The 13,344-nt window shown below is 43.3% G+C and overlaps 1 protein-coding gene across 1 annotated transcript in view; it reads left to right on the top strand.

Moving 5' to 3' along the window:
- Positions 1 to 2,755: 2,755 nt before the first annotated feature.
- The window catches only part of gulp1b (GULP PTB domain containing engulfment adaptor 1b), a gene marked incomplete at both ends in the record, with an annotated part of 38,486 nt that continues 27,897 nt past the window's right edge, over positions 2,756 to 13,344 (top strand). Inside the window, 2 exons of the mRNA XM_080834706.1 lie at positions 2,756 to 2,810; positions 3,419 to 3,490. Of these exons, the coding sequence (XP_080690832.1) occupies positions 2,756 to 2,810; positions 3,419 to 3,490 (127 nt within the window). The remainder of the gene's footprint in view (positions 2,811 to 3,418; positions 3,491 to 13,344) is intronic.

Here is a 13,344-nt window from a genome sequence, read left to right as displayed (position 1 = left end):
CTGGAAACATAAGATTAGATTATGAATTTGCTTAATTAAAAACTTTGTTTTTTGCGAGCACAAAGAAACAGAAACCTGCAGAGTTGGAATGAAATTAAGCAGAGCAAAATGATTTAACACCATTCACTACTATTTCTTGTGAAAATGAATTAACCTACTGAAAAACCATGATAAGTCTTTTAAGACATTATGTTTCAAACGTAAGGATTTTTTATGTTCTAATTTTGTGATGGAAAAGTAGTAGTTACTCAGTTACAGATAAAAAAACGTATTTAGTATCTAATGCTGATCATGATAATGCATGATGATGTCACTACCGTCATTATCACAACTGCAAACACATCTATTGTGACATTGGGTGACATTTGATTTCTAGTGAACATAGAAGTACTGAGGCACACACTTTTCCTTGCAGTGAAAATTGTCTCTGACAATTCTGGGGGAAAAAAAGACAAATACAGACAGAAGCCATTTCCCCTCTCTTTAGAGCAGCTGTTTTAGAGACTGGTGCTCTCACCGAGGTCATTATTTTCCAGCCTTGATGGCCTTGATGGCCGAAACAGCAGCAGACCTGGCTGCCCCCAAAGCCTTTCTCTGACTTTACACCAGCTTTAGTACCGTGCTCCCTTGAAAGAGGTCACTCGTCTGTTCAGTGGTGGTTCTGGGCATAAGTGACATAGGCAATAGCAATAGCATAGATGCTTAGTGGGTGCACAGAATTTCAAGGGAGAGGGACATCATTTCCTCACCCTACTCCACCCAACATCTGCTAAGGGGACCATCTGAGCTACTCCTTTTGCGCTTCAATCTCCCCATCTTCCAGAGCCACTGCAGCTGTTGTTCCATACCTCAGGTGAACCTCCCCATACAACAGCAGCCTCTCAGACACAGTTCTAGCCCTGATAAGTGAAACTGCTCTGGTCCTTTCTGGTCAGGCACCAAAACGCGTCCAGAGTCAGCTACTTTCTGAGACTGTATATCCTGTGTTCTTTTTCATCCTACCTCTGCATCTAAATAAAAGAACAAAGACGTGAGAGAATGGCTCAGCAAGCCCCCAGATGATCAGAAGGGGACATAATCCATGTCACCATTAGGCTGCAGTGAGCCATATTTATGTGGCTAGAGTCACAGCTGCCAAATTATCCCTCTCTCGAGAGGTGGGGGCGCTTGCTAAATCGATTGCAAATTCGACGCATCTTCCAGGCGAGACCTCGACCTGGCACAGCCACTTTGCATGGCAGTCACACTGCACTGATTACAGGTAATAGTTCAAAATGAGTTCTCTCCATTCCCTCTTAATCATCGGACACAGATGCGCCCCGATGCTCATCAAAACACAGGCAGGTGATTGGATCAATTTGTGATTACCGTGCACATTAGTGGTTGGTAGGAGAGATACACCAACACGAGAGAGATGCTGTTACTGCTTGTCAAATTTCCAGAGCCGTGCTGCTCAACTAGCAGCTCGCAGGGCGGGAGAGATTATATGCAGGTTTAACAGACGCTATAAAATATATCAATCCAGTCGTGCAATCCGGAGTTATATGGTGGCCTGTGATCTGAGGTGAGGTTTCCCTCAAATTGCACTTCATTTTCATGGGGGTTAACAATTCATTTGTCGATTGGAAGTCATAACCAACCTCTTGTTCAAACATACACACACACACACACACACACTTTCTTATGCAGTCCATAGTCCCAGTGATTATGCTAGCATTGCACTTGACTAATGTATGAAAACCAGTCCTACTAATGCTTGGACAGGTGAAGCCAGGATACACACACATGCACACACACCTATTAGGTAATGTATCTGTTAACTAGACCTGACTTCAAGAAGCTCTGGTCAAAACTGAATAACAGACTGCACACATAAAGATGCAGGGTCAGTGGTAGAACTAAGATAGGGTGGGGGAAAAAAGGCGATGAGATGGGATGCTGCGTACAGTAGCAGGGGAGAGGGTAGAAGAGAGATGGGCGGAGAGAAGGCAAGCAGAGAGAGATGAGAGGAAAATGTAGAGTTACAGAGGGCTGCAATGGAGAGAGAGAGAGAGAGAGCGAGAGAGAGAGAGAGAGAGAGAGAGAGAGAAAAAAAAAAGAGAGGACTTTTTGGTCAGTGGCAGAATTAAGAACAGATATTGTAGAAAGAAAGACTTTGGTCCTGTAGCTACCTCTTTATTTTTCTGCTCATCTCCTCTGAGCCGTCTGGTCAAGAATAATTGTCTGGCTTCAGGACATCACTGATCAGCTCCAATGTGGCCATGACAGTCCATTCATGGAGGCTGGTGAATGTTTGCCATATTAGATGCACCTTGCTCCTGCTCTTTTGTGTGTGATGGTATCTGATGACTGCCAAATAGAAAAATAAGTGACAGTAAACTGCACTAGCAAGTGCTTTTTATAAGAAGAGGAAGCATATTGGAAATACGTGCATAGGGTGTATAAAGCAACATATTGTGTGCATAGCCAATATTTTGTGTGCATGATATTTAGTTTGAGTGCTGACAGTAGGCCTACTACAGACAGCATCGCGTTGACCACTGGGTGGCTAAATAGGCATTTAAACGGCTTGGGGAATAAGCCAGCCTCTTTGTTTACCTCCACTCAGGACAGATGACCAGTCTGTCCCTTTAACGGGACTATAGACTCTGGATTCCAGTAGAAAAGCGGCGTTTTAAATGCCTGCCTTGACGTCACTAAACTTTTTAAGCAGCTACAGCGAGCGGAATGTGAGGAGACTGTAGTGCGGGTCCCGATGGTAACGGAGGCGAGCGGCTTTACGCGGCGCAGCCAGAAAATCTCCACTCTCCGTGAGTTTTACTCTGCGTTTTTCTGTTTCTTGCCTTCTTGCCTTGCCTCTTTGAGCAGAATGGAATCTTTATCGGGACAAGGGCAAGTTTTGACTGAAATGAATACATAAACAACAAAGTTCTTGCCGTAGTAGCCTGGCTGGCGTGCTTTGAGCAGAGAAATAATTGAGTTGTCGGTGTAACAGATTCTCTTTTGTTTCATGCATTATGCACGTATTCTTTGTTCACAAAATGTATAAATCAACATGCTTGTTGGTCATTTTCTAGTGAAACGTAATAAATCGAACGTTGCAGAATTAGGAGGTCGATTTTGCCTGTTTGTTTCCCCTAATGATAGTAAAAGTAGCGCTCGGACAAGTAGTAGTATTCACACGTATTGATATGGAATGGAAATGTTCTACTATTTTGATTCATTTTGTAAGTAAATATTGAGAGAGGTCGCGAAGATGTAAACAGCGGTGACAATGGCACGTGCAGATTGGAAAGTGTCAGGATTGAGGGACACAAAGTGCAAACGCGAGTTCAGAGCTGAATTTGGGTGGTCTCTTGGAAGTTGCTATTGGATGTTGATAAAGGAGCAAGGTGTGTTTTTGTTTGTCCTCTATCAGATCGCCCATCCACAAGTGTCCACGCTTTTCAGTCGACCCGTGTGAGGCGTATCACTCAAGGCATCGTTATAGGTACGATATATATGGCACGGCTGTAAGGTAGTCCATTTTTGCCACTTCATGAATCCTATCTATCTTATATCCTGATATTTTCATCAAGCTTCTGGTTACTTTTTTTGCAGTGTCTGCTAAAAAGGTATAACTGAAATCTTAGGGTTGAATGACATTGCTGACTGGACACCCTTCTTCTTGAAAGTGCCCTTGGCTGGCAGAATTAGATTTCTCAGTCTACCAAGCGTACGCGGTTTACTTGGCGCTGGCCATTAAAGTTGGCAAGGCCAGCTCTGTACGTCAGAACTGACCTCCGTGCGTGATGTCCACCTGCATGGGTGACTTATTTCTGTAAAACCATTAAAGAGGGTAAACTAAATTCTTTAGCAAGTCAGTTAGTGTGCTGCTGTATTAATTGGTGTCTTTTAAACTCTGTGCCCGCAGGCATGGTGGGACAGACTGTTGATTGTGAATATGTCTAGGATATGATCAATTTGATAGAATGAAGCATAGTCTACATGATTGTCCCCAGTGATTCAGTTATTTTCATCTATTGAATGGAAACAGATCCATGTAGAGGTTATAAATATGTATGAATGGTTAGCACACTGAACATGTGCATAATTGCATTGGCATATATGCAATCAGTCAAGCATGGCTGCTCTCTCTCTCTCTCTCTCTCTCTCATGCGCCCTCTCTCTCTCTCTCTCTCTCTCTCCTCTCCTCTCTCTCTCTCTTTCTCATGCTCCCTCTGTCTGTCTCTCTCCCTCCCTCTTTCTCCTTCTTCTTCTCTTTTGCATGAGAATGAGCTTTACATTGCATGCATGGGCACCTCCCCTATGGCCAATACATCAAACAAAACGGCTATAAGGGACTTACACATGATCGCTGCACTTCTAAGCACAGTACATAATTTCTCCTTCTTATCCCTTAGGGGCTCACAGGAAAACCCAAAGCGCCACAGGTTTCACAAAAAAAAAACCTATCCTCAATCCCTGTGTTATTCATACAGGTCCATAAGCACTGGCATGTGATCTTACCATAATATGTTCCTGGTTGTCATTTTTGGAAACCTTTGCCCCAGCCTGCACTTCAAACAGCCAAGGCAGAAGTCTGACTAGCAATAGAGCTGGCAGCCAAAGCGGTCCTCCATCACCTTGGCTGAATTCGGAGCTACTAGCTTGTTAAGGGGATAGAGATTTAGTCTCCGGGCAAAGAACACAACAGTGCACCTCATTTTCATTTATTTATTTCCAGGGCACACTGTATCGAACATCCAGAGAGGAGGCCTAATCGAGGCAGGAGTGGGCATTCATTATCATTATTACCATTAGACGGCTGCAATAAATAGGTGGAATCAAGGAGAAAGGGATCATAGAAAGTCGGTTTAAAATTGTATTTCATTTTTCAATGTTTTTTATTTATTCATGTATGCATTAGTGTTCTGCTTTTCGGTCAAACGTAATGGCTTAAGTGCCCAATGGCAGGAGAAAAATCGAGAATCATTGTAATCACAGTGACCGCTGTGCTTGTTTTTTTCTTCTTATTTTTTTTTTAAAGATGGTCGCTTGAGGCGATAGTGTTTAGGAGAAGTATGAAGAGCTGCTTGAGTCTTAATTATTGTGTTTTCCCCATTGAAAATGTTGCTCTCAACAAGGTCGTGCCTAGTGTCACACGCCACTTTCTGGTTCTCCTGTATGTAAGTCAGAGTCTCTGGGGAAACAACGTTATAACTGTAGCTGTTGATTGCTGAAGTATGACTTTTCTATTTCACATTAGTGCAGACTTTACCATGTATGCGAATAAAAAGGAAAGCGTGTTTACTTTGCCATGGGGGGCAATTCCAGATCATTCCATTTGTGGCTGTGAATGTTTTGAGGGTGGTTTGGAGTCGCCCTCCTGACATCGACGAGGCATGTCTAGACCAAAGGATGTGTTGTGTTAATTTAGTACATTTTTCGAGTTGTTTTTTTCTCGCCAGCAACCACATCTTAGACCATTGATAGCTGTGAATAGCCTGAAGGCAACCAGACTTGGACTGTGACCTGACGCTCTGAAATTTCAGCACTAACTTTGACCCGATAGCAGGGGCGGCCTTTCCTACAGGCGGGTTAGGCGGCCGCCTAGAGCGCCATCTAGAGGGGGAGCGCCAAATAATGCGCCCGAAAAAGAAAAAAAAAAAACACAATTTTTTTTTTTTTTCCCGGACGCATAAATTGGCGCTCCTTCTATATCTCCAACCAATATTTTGACATAAAAAAATAAATCTAACTTTAGGGTAAAACAAGCCAAAACTCGAAAACGGAGGGCTATTCTTCATTGGTATTGTTAGAACATGCTAGCATAGCGAGACATTTGGTGCGAATGTGTGTGTATCCTCTGAAGAGGCTTAACCCCAACGGCGTGCATGACTAGACGGTACGGATCACAGGACTCATCGATATATCTTTATATCGCTGTAAAGACAGGTGAAAGTAAAAATATTACGAAGCCGCAAGGTGCAGGCAAGTCCACTTATGATGTACAATACACATTAAGGGTTGCTACAATATGTTATCATGAAAACACTAATGATGAACACAGTATTTCAGAGATCAAACTGATTTTGGAGAAACAGTGTATAATGAGCAGATAAACAACACGTGGGAAAACATTAATACAACTTCTTCAGGGGGTTATCAAACATTATTGTGAATGAGAACATGTACATGGATTTATGGGAACAGCCGCTCGACAGGTCCTCGTCTGTTGCAACTAATTACAAATCAAACTTCTTCCAACAATATCACATAGGCCTATGCGCAAAGTAACGTATTCTTTTAACGACATTGAAGCGAGGAAATACATTTCGCCACAAAGCTAAATTTAACAAATAATGATAATACTGACTGTAACATGCCGGCATAGTCGCCCCATAATGCCGTGCGGCGGGCGCATATACTTTTCTATGTGTGATAATGCACTCACGATGTACCTGTTCCTTACTGTTCTTATTGCATGTCGTTGTTCTGTGTTGGGACTGAGTTTATACAGGTGTGTGACGGTAATTTGCTGCGATCGTTGTGTTTATGTGAAATAATTGCAGTCTTACAAGGCAAAATAGCGTTTGAAAGTTGCAATGGGGGGGGGGGGCGCCAGGAGTGAAGCTCGCCTAGAGCGCCTAATGTGCTAGGGCCGCCCCTGCCCGATAGCATTCATCACCACAACTCTCTTTGATGGAAACGATATGAGACTTCTTCATAAAAGAGAAATGAGTCGAGGAAATAGCAAACCCGCTGTGAAGCTTCCCAGTTTCCTCTCTTAAATTGCACCTGATTCTGTCCTAAATTGAAAACGACGGGAGTGTATTGAGTACTTTGAATAACACTCGCGAGGCGGATGGCGTATCCCTTTGATTTGAGCTGTGCATAGATATTGACTGCTGGCAGTTTGAGCTGACAGCACAGAATTGTCAAGCAAGCAACAGTTGTAGAGCCGTTCTCCCCACGAGCCAGTCAACGGTGACTTATGCATCAGTGTCCCAACTCACAGGTCCGCGTTGCCTGTGATTTAAACCTGGTATTGATCAAGTATTTACAAATGAGAAATATGGGGTACTTTTTCATTTTCATATCCTCATTTGCTGCATTAGAGCTAGCCAGGTAATGTATTTCAGACGCATGTTTTGGTATATTTCTAGAACTTGTCTTTACATCCTGACAGCAATGAATTAATTAACTGCTCTGACTATAAAAAGAAAAAAAACACACCCCAAAGCAGTCACATTCGGTCCAAATGAAATTATTGGATGGCCTACCTGCCTGTCTACCTTCCTACCCGCCGGCATGTACTCTGCCCGTTCGCTCGTTTGCAAAAGCTAGCGGAAGTGCAGCAAAAATGTCCAGTTCAAATCCATACCTACAACAGTCCGCTGGATGACAAAGGTGCGACCAGAGCCTCGATGTACATAGGCTATCATCTCCAGTGGACTTTTCCAGCTGCCCGGCAGAAGTAGAAAAACCGTCACTCAGAGAGGAAATGGTGGAGGAGAACCACAAAGGCTCAAGGGCTGTGTAGCGAAAGGCTTCCACAGTTAGCAAACACAGACTTTTTGACACAAACTTAGAAGCACAGTCCAATATGGGTTACGGGAGTTGCCAAGGCACAGCCACACAACGTGCCTGCTCCTCAGTCTGGCTGACGGTCGACCAACCACTCAGCCACAGAAGTCCGTGGGCAGCAAAGGAGATAAGGACGAAAAGGTCCAAGCACCCAGGCAGTTGTTGTTTGTAGTTGTTGGGTTGTTGGTTTGGCAGTTAGCATAATGAGCTATAACCTAGCTCTTCAACCCAATGCAGCCCCAACAGGTCAAGCGGTAACAGTGGCAACAACTGAGGGAGTTGAAGGGCCTGGTTGCTGTATTCCTGTTGGACAGGTAATTGCTTAGTAATGCAAGGCTGGGGATTCAGCAGGAAATTATATTGTGGGCCTGCATCTGAGAAGCCTCTGTAAAAATGACAGCATTCTCCAAAGCAGGGCTCAAACGTCATGTTTAAATACTTTAATCGGCAGTGAACCATGCAGATAATTGGAGGTGCTGTATCTTGCCAGTTTCAGACTCACCCTGTTGACTCTAGCTCAGCATTCCTTTCCCGTGAAGTTCGACATCAACAATCATCATCCTTATTAGACCCAAGCTGCCAAAACACCTCATGAAATTACAAAAAAAAGGAATTGTTCAAAGTATTTCAAATACTGAGCATCAAATCTTTGCAAGGCAAAACATTGACTGGCTTGCTGCATCGCAGCCCTTTTATTCAAGATAATTGAGCCTAATTGCACAATGGCACAGTAAACAAGGCTCTTACAGCTTTAGTTTTCACATCAGTTATGGCACAGTCACAGAAAGTAATTAAAGAACCTGCCTCTCTGAGCCGGCTGTACTGTGTGGATAAATCAATCCAGGACCCTCTGGCCCCTGTCCCTTGAATCCCTCAAGCATGATGTTGTTGTTTTTTCTTAAACATTGCATATTTCATTATTTACCCCTGACACTACTGTTTGGCATGGTGCTGGTGGGAGAGCAGAGGACTGGGACCCAATGCAGCCACTAACCCTGAGTGTCTCTTTCCCTCTTCCACCCCCCCCCCCCCCCCCCCCCCTCTCTCTCTCTCTCTCTTTCCCTCTCTCTTATGTGCGCGTAAGTGTGTGTTGAGTGTATGAGTGTTTCAACAACTAACATAGCGTGTTTGTCCAAGAGTTCCCATCTAATTTGCTCTCTGGAGAAAGTAATCACCTCATTACTCCGCCCAGATGAGGGGTCACAGCTTCCTCCACATTCAACCAGTATGAATAACTAGAGCGCAGCAGAATGGCAGAATAGGATGGAGTTTTGTGTGTGTGTGTGGGGGGGGTTGTTTCTGTTGCAGTGTGTATTCTATTCTACCGAAATGAAAGATGGACAGGCTTATGGGAAAATAAATAGTTGGTGCATGTTTACTTCAAAGGAACTACACGAAGCAGCTCTCGCTGTACTTGGCTCCCTAATCCATTGCCTGTAATGTTTGTGGGCACATGCGGACGGCAGGAATACGGCTGCAGGTTTATGGATTCAGCTGCACGCTGTGTCTGTTTAAACTTAGATCTTATCAAGAAAGACTACCCCACCCTAGTGCTCTCAAAAATAGCTCATCCCTTTGCCGTTGGTCGTTGTTTTCAGTCATTCCTGGCCCATAATAGTCACGTCACAATAGGAGGCGGAAAGCCACTCTTCCTCCTCCATCCGGCTCTTGCAAATGAGGTAATTGTGCCTGAATTAGACGGGCACTTAGGGCTTGCGTCTTCCTTTGAGGCCGCCTCCTCCATTGTGAGCCTGTGTTCTTGTTTGGCTGATAAATGCGCTTGTCGAGCTTTGAGACTGGCGTTCATCTCTGTCACCATCAGATCTTTGAGATAAAGAAATTGTGCTCCCACCCGGTGGTGGAGATTGGCCCACAAGATGGATGGCAAGGGCCTCTCAGATATTCTAAGGCTTTTTGGGTCCCAGGTGGGGAATGGTGGGGAAATAAGTTAGTGAGATGAGAGGGGCTGAATTTTCTTGGCATACTGTATGGGTCAACAGTAGCAGGGCGTGACGTTTGAAACTCAGGAAGTCCCAGAATTAATTTAGAGGTCGGGGCGGGGAAAAGCAGTGGGTGTTATAAGATACAAAGGTTGAGTACGAACTTGCTGTGGTGCTGTCATGACAATTAATCTATATTCTATAAAGTATATCACAGATACCTTTATTCACACTAAAAGAGAGAAACAGTTTCAAAATACTATTCCAGGTTTCTTGCTAAGCTGGGTTTATTGCACATCATCAATATTTATCTGTGAAACATTAGACAAAATCAGTTAAGTTGTAGCTTATATCCTATAAGAAGTATGCAAATAAGCATCATAATTGAAATACAGATCGATTAAATGATAGGCTTTGTTTTCTCATGTTTGTTAACTGCCCTGGACAAATAGGCTAATTCGCTTGCACAGGATGTCCTCCTGTTGAGCTAGTTTAAGTAGCATCTTGAGCTGCAGCCAGGGGAACCTTAACCTACTCTCCGCTTTTCACACAAGTTATGCCCTGTGTATTCCTCCCTTTCATATATCCCAGTTATTTAAGGCAAAGTGACCATACCGATGTGCAACAAGAAATGTATCAATATATTAGTATTTTGTTCAACACATGTTTACAATAGCAGTTTACTGACTAAACTCAATGGATGGCATTCAGTTTAATAGTTCATAGTCATATCTTGGCGTGACTGCATTTCTGTTCTGATTGGTTACCAGGTTGGATAACCCTCATCTGCCCACCTGTAATTTGCTGTGTGTTTAAATGGAGGCCAATGATTCCCGGGCGTCATCTACACACCCAGAGGACATTTTTCTCTCTTTCACAGTCCAGTCCAGTGATTGGTTAATTAAAAAAAGAAAAGAAAACTTGTGAGAGGAGGCCAAGTGGGCATGACCCTAGTTTGGCTTCAGGCAGCATTAATGTAAGTGCAAGCCTACTGTAAAGCCAAAAGCTTACGATTTGACATTATAATCTGCAAATCAAAATAGATAGACAATGACGTGAAATGTTTCACTAGGCATATTTCACATGTGTGTTGTTAGAGATAGAGATTTTCTCAAGTCATTTAATTCTGAGGAAGCCTGGATTCCGTTCCACTGTGTGTCACCAGTGGAAAAAATATGCCAGGCTCTTAAATAGATGCTTGATGCTTTGAGAACGTAGCGGAAAGCATATAGTTAAGTCTTCAGACAAGTCAAAATCAACTGTAATTTGGGAACACTAAAGTAGGAAAAGTTAATCCAATACATTGTACAGACCCTAAGAAAGCAATGGCGTTTGCATCACCGTCAGCCGAGCATTGTTGTAGAAATTTCCATTAAAAAACACAGTAGCGGTAAAATTGTGTTCAAGTCCAAATCACAAAGGTTATTATCCTACAGTTGCACGTGGGCAGAGAGTTTCTGTCTAGAATTGGTAAGTCGTAGATGCTTATTCCCACATTGACATCACCAGAGAAGATAATTTAAGAACCAATCAAAAATGAACTACAATCCTAATAGTCATTCCTAAATTTATGAGTTCACCACCATTTTCCAGTATTGCCCAAATGGACTGACCTAGACATCTTAACAATTGCTGCTCCATGCAAGTCTGGTGCACAATGTACCAAAAACATTCCATGCTAATCACTAAGAGGTATTCACATTAAGGTTACAGCCTTAGTTTTATTTCGTATCACCCCATGCCCTGTACATCATCATATCAGCTCTCTGAAGGAATTTAAGATCAGCTTCCACAGTATCGCAAGAGCTGCTCTTTTAGGTCAGGTCACAATCTGGTCTGTGCTGGTAGAATCTGGTCCATTCCTGCTCTGTTCCATTTCTAAGTTAGGACCCCTCGCTCCCTCCCTCATTCTGCCCCCCAGGAAGAGGCTACTCCTTCTACAGACACCCCCACCCAATGGCACATCATGAGCGTGCAGTTACACAATTTCCTTCCCTTCAGCAAACAGGAAGCAGACCCCAAAGATTTAGCCTATTCAAAATGGGATTTTACACTCTCTCTCTCCCTCCCTCTTTCTCTCTGTGTCCCTCATTCTCTCTCTCCCTCTTTCTCTCTCTATCTCTCTTTCTCTCTCGCTCTCTCTTTCTCTGAGGAATACTCTCTCTTTAATATCCTATTTCTCTCAACCCTCACACATGAGATATTGCATCAGCATACTGATATGGACCAAATGGCGCATGTGGAACATACTCTGCCCTTTTCATCATCATTAGCCGACAATGGAGTATTGTTTATATGATGTTTGATAGAAACTCATAGAAAGCTCTGGAAGAGCTGTGGGGAACTGAACAGAAAAGGAGTTATCATTCATTTAGGGTTTTCGGTTGCACTTTCTACCGCAGTCTCTTTCAGTATGCCACCACATAGCTGTAAACACAAATATTGTTAGCCTGGAAGAAATGAGAACAATCTATACACAAGGCAATTCATGTGTCAGATACACATGACTACAGAATGTCAATGTGACTGCCAGTGCATTATAATAATAGAGTCTTTCCATATAGCGTAACCGTAAGCTTGGGTATGATCAACAGATGACCTATGACTTTGAAGGGAGAACTGGCATACACACAGAGACACTCACAAACACACACACACACACACACACACACACACACACACATCAGATGACCTATGACAAACACACATGCACACCTTCACGCTCAAACACACACACAAACACACACACACACACACACACACACACACACACACACACACATGCACACATCAAACACACTCACAAACACACACCAACACATCAGATGATCTATGACACACACACATGCACACCGTTACGCACATACTCAAATAAAGACACAAACACACACACACACATACACACAAACAAACATGCACATACACACACGTCTGAGGGAGAATATGAGTGCTCTGCATGACTCAAGCCATAATAAACCTTGCCTCGTCTCGCAGGCAAAGAGTAAGTCCTCGCCATTGTCACTCGTAGGGGCTTAGTTTAAGCTGATTAAGCTTTGCTCCTTTCCACTGCTACAATATACAATGAGAAAGCACTATCACAATGTGAAGTAATGGAATTATGGCCACAAGATATTTTGATGTTGAGGTGGCTGTGGCATCACTGTGGGTTAACCATCTGTGGGTTTGTCACAGCTGTTCATTGACAGCATTACATCACATAGTTAAAGCTTAGTTAACACTCTAAGAAACAGCTCAACTGTGAATGTCAAACACCAAGATTTGTTTGTGTTTGAGAGAGAGAGAGAGAGAGTGTGTGTATGTGTGTGTGTGTGTGTGTGTGTGCGTGCGTGCGTGCGCGTGTGTGTGTGTTTGTTTTTGTGTGTGCGCGTGTTGTTGTGTGCATGTTTGGGTGTCTTTGTTCTGTTGTGTTTGTGTGTGTGTTTTTGTTGTGCTTGTGGATGTGTGTGTTTGTGTGCACACACTTTATCTGAGTTATAGTGCAGAAGTTATTTACCCAAGCTGACGTAGTACAACTCAACAGTGTTTGTGCAATTTATACCGTGATTGGGCGTTTCAATTTCACCCCATTTGAGAGGTTCCCAATATTTCCTCCTTTTTTGCCACTGAGATTGCCAGAGAATATTCACGGCGTCGGCTTGGGCATTCATGTAAAAAATTACAATGCGGAAGGCCAATTGTGTTTTTCTTTTCTGATTGTTTCCCTATTTTCAGGCATTTCAGCGAGCCGTTTGCTGTTTCCTTTAGTGCAATCAATATTCTGCTCTCCCTGGGCTTGATCATATTACGCTGTGAAAAACTTCAGCTGCCAGGCCTC

This window comes from Sprattus sprattus (assembly GCF_963457725.1).
Source record: "Sprattus sprattus genome assembly, chromosome: 3".
In the NCBI taxonomy this organism is placed as follows: Eukaryota; Metazoa; Chordata; class Actinopteri; order Clupeiformes; family Clupeidae; genus Sprattus; species Sprattus sprattus.
This window is presented reverse-complemented; position numbering and strand designations above follow the sequence as displayed.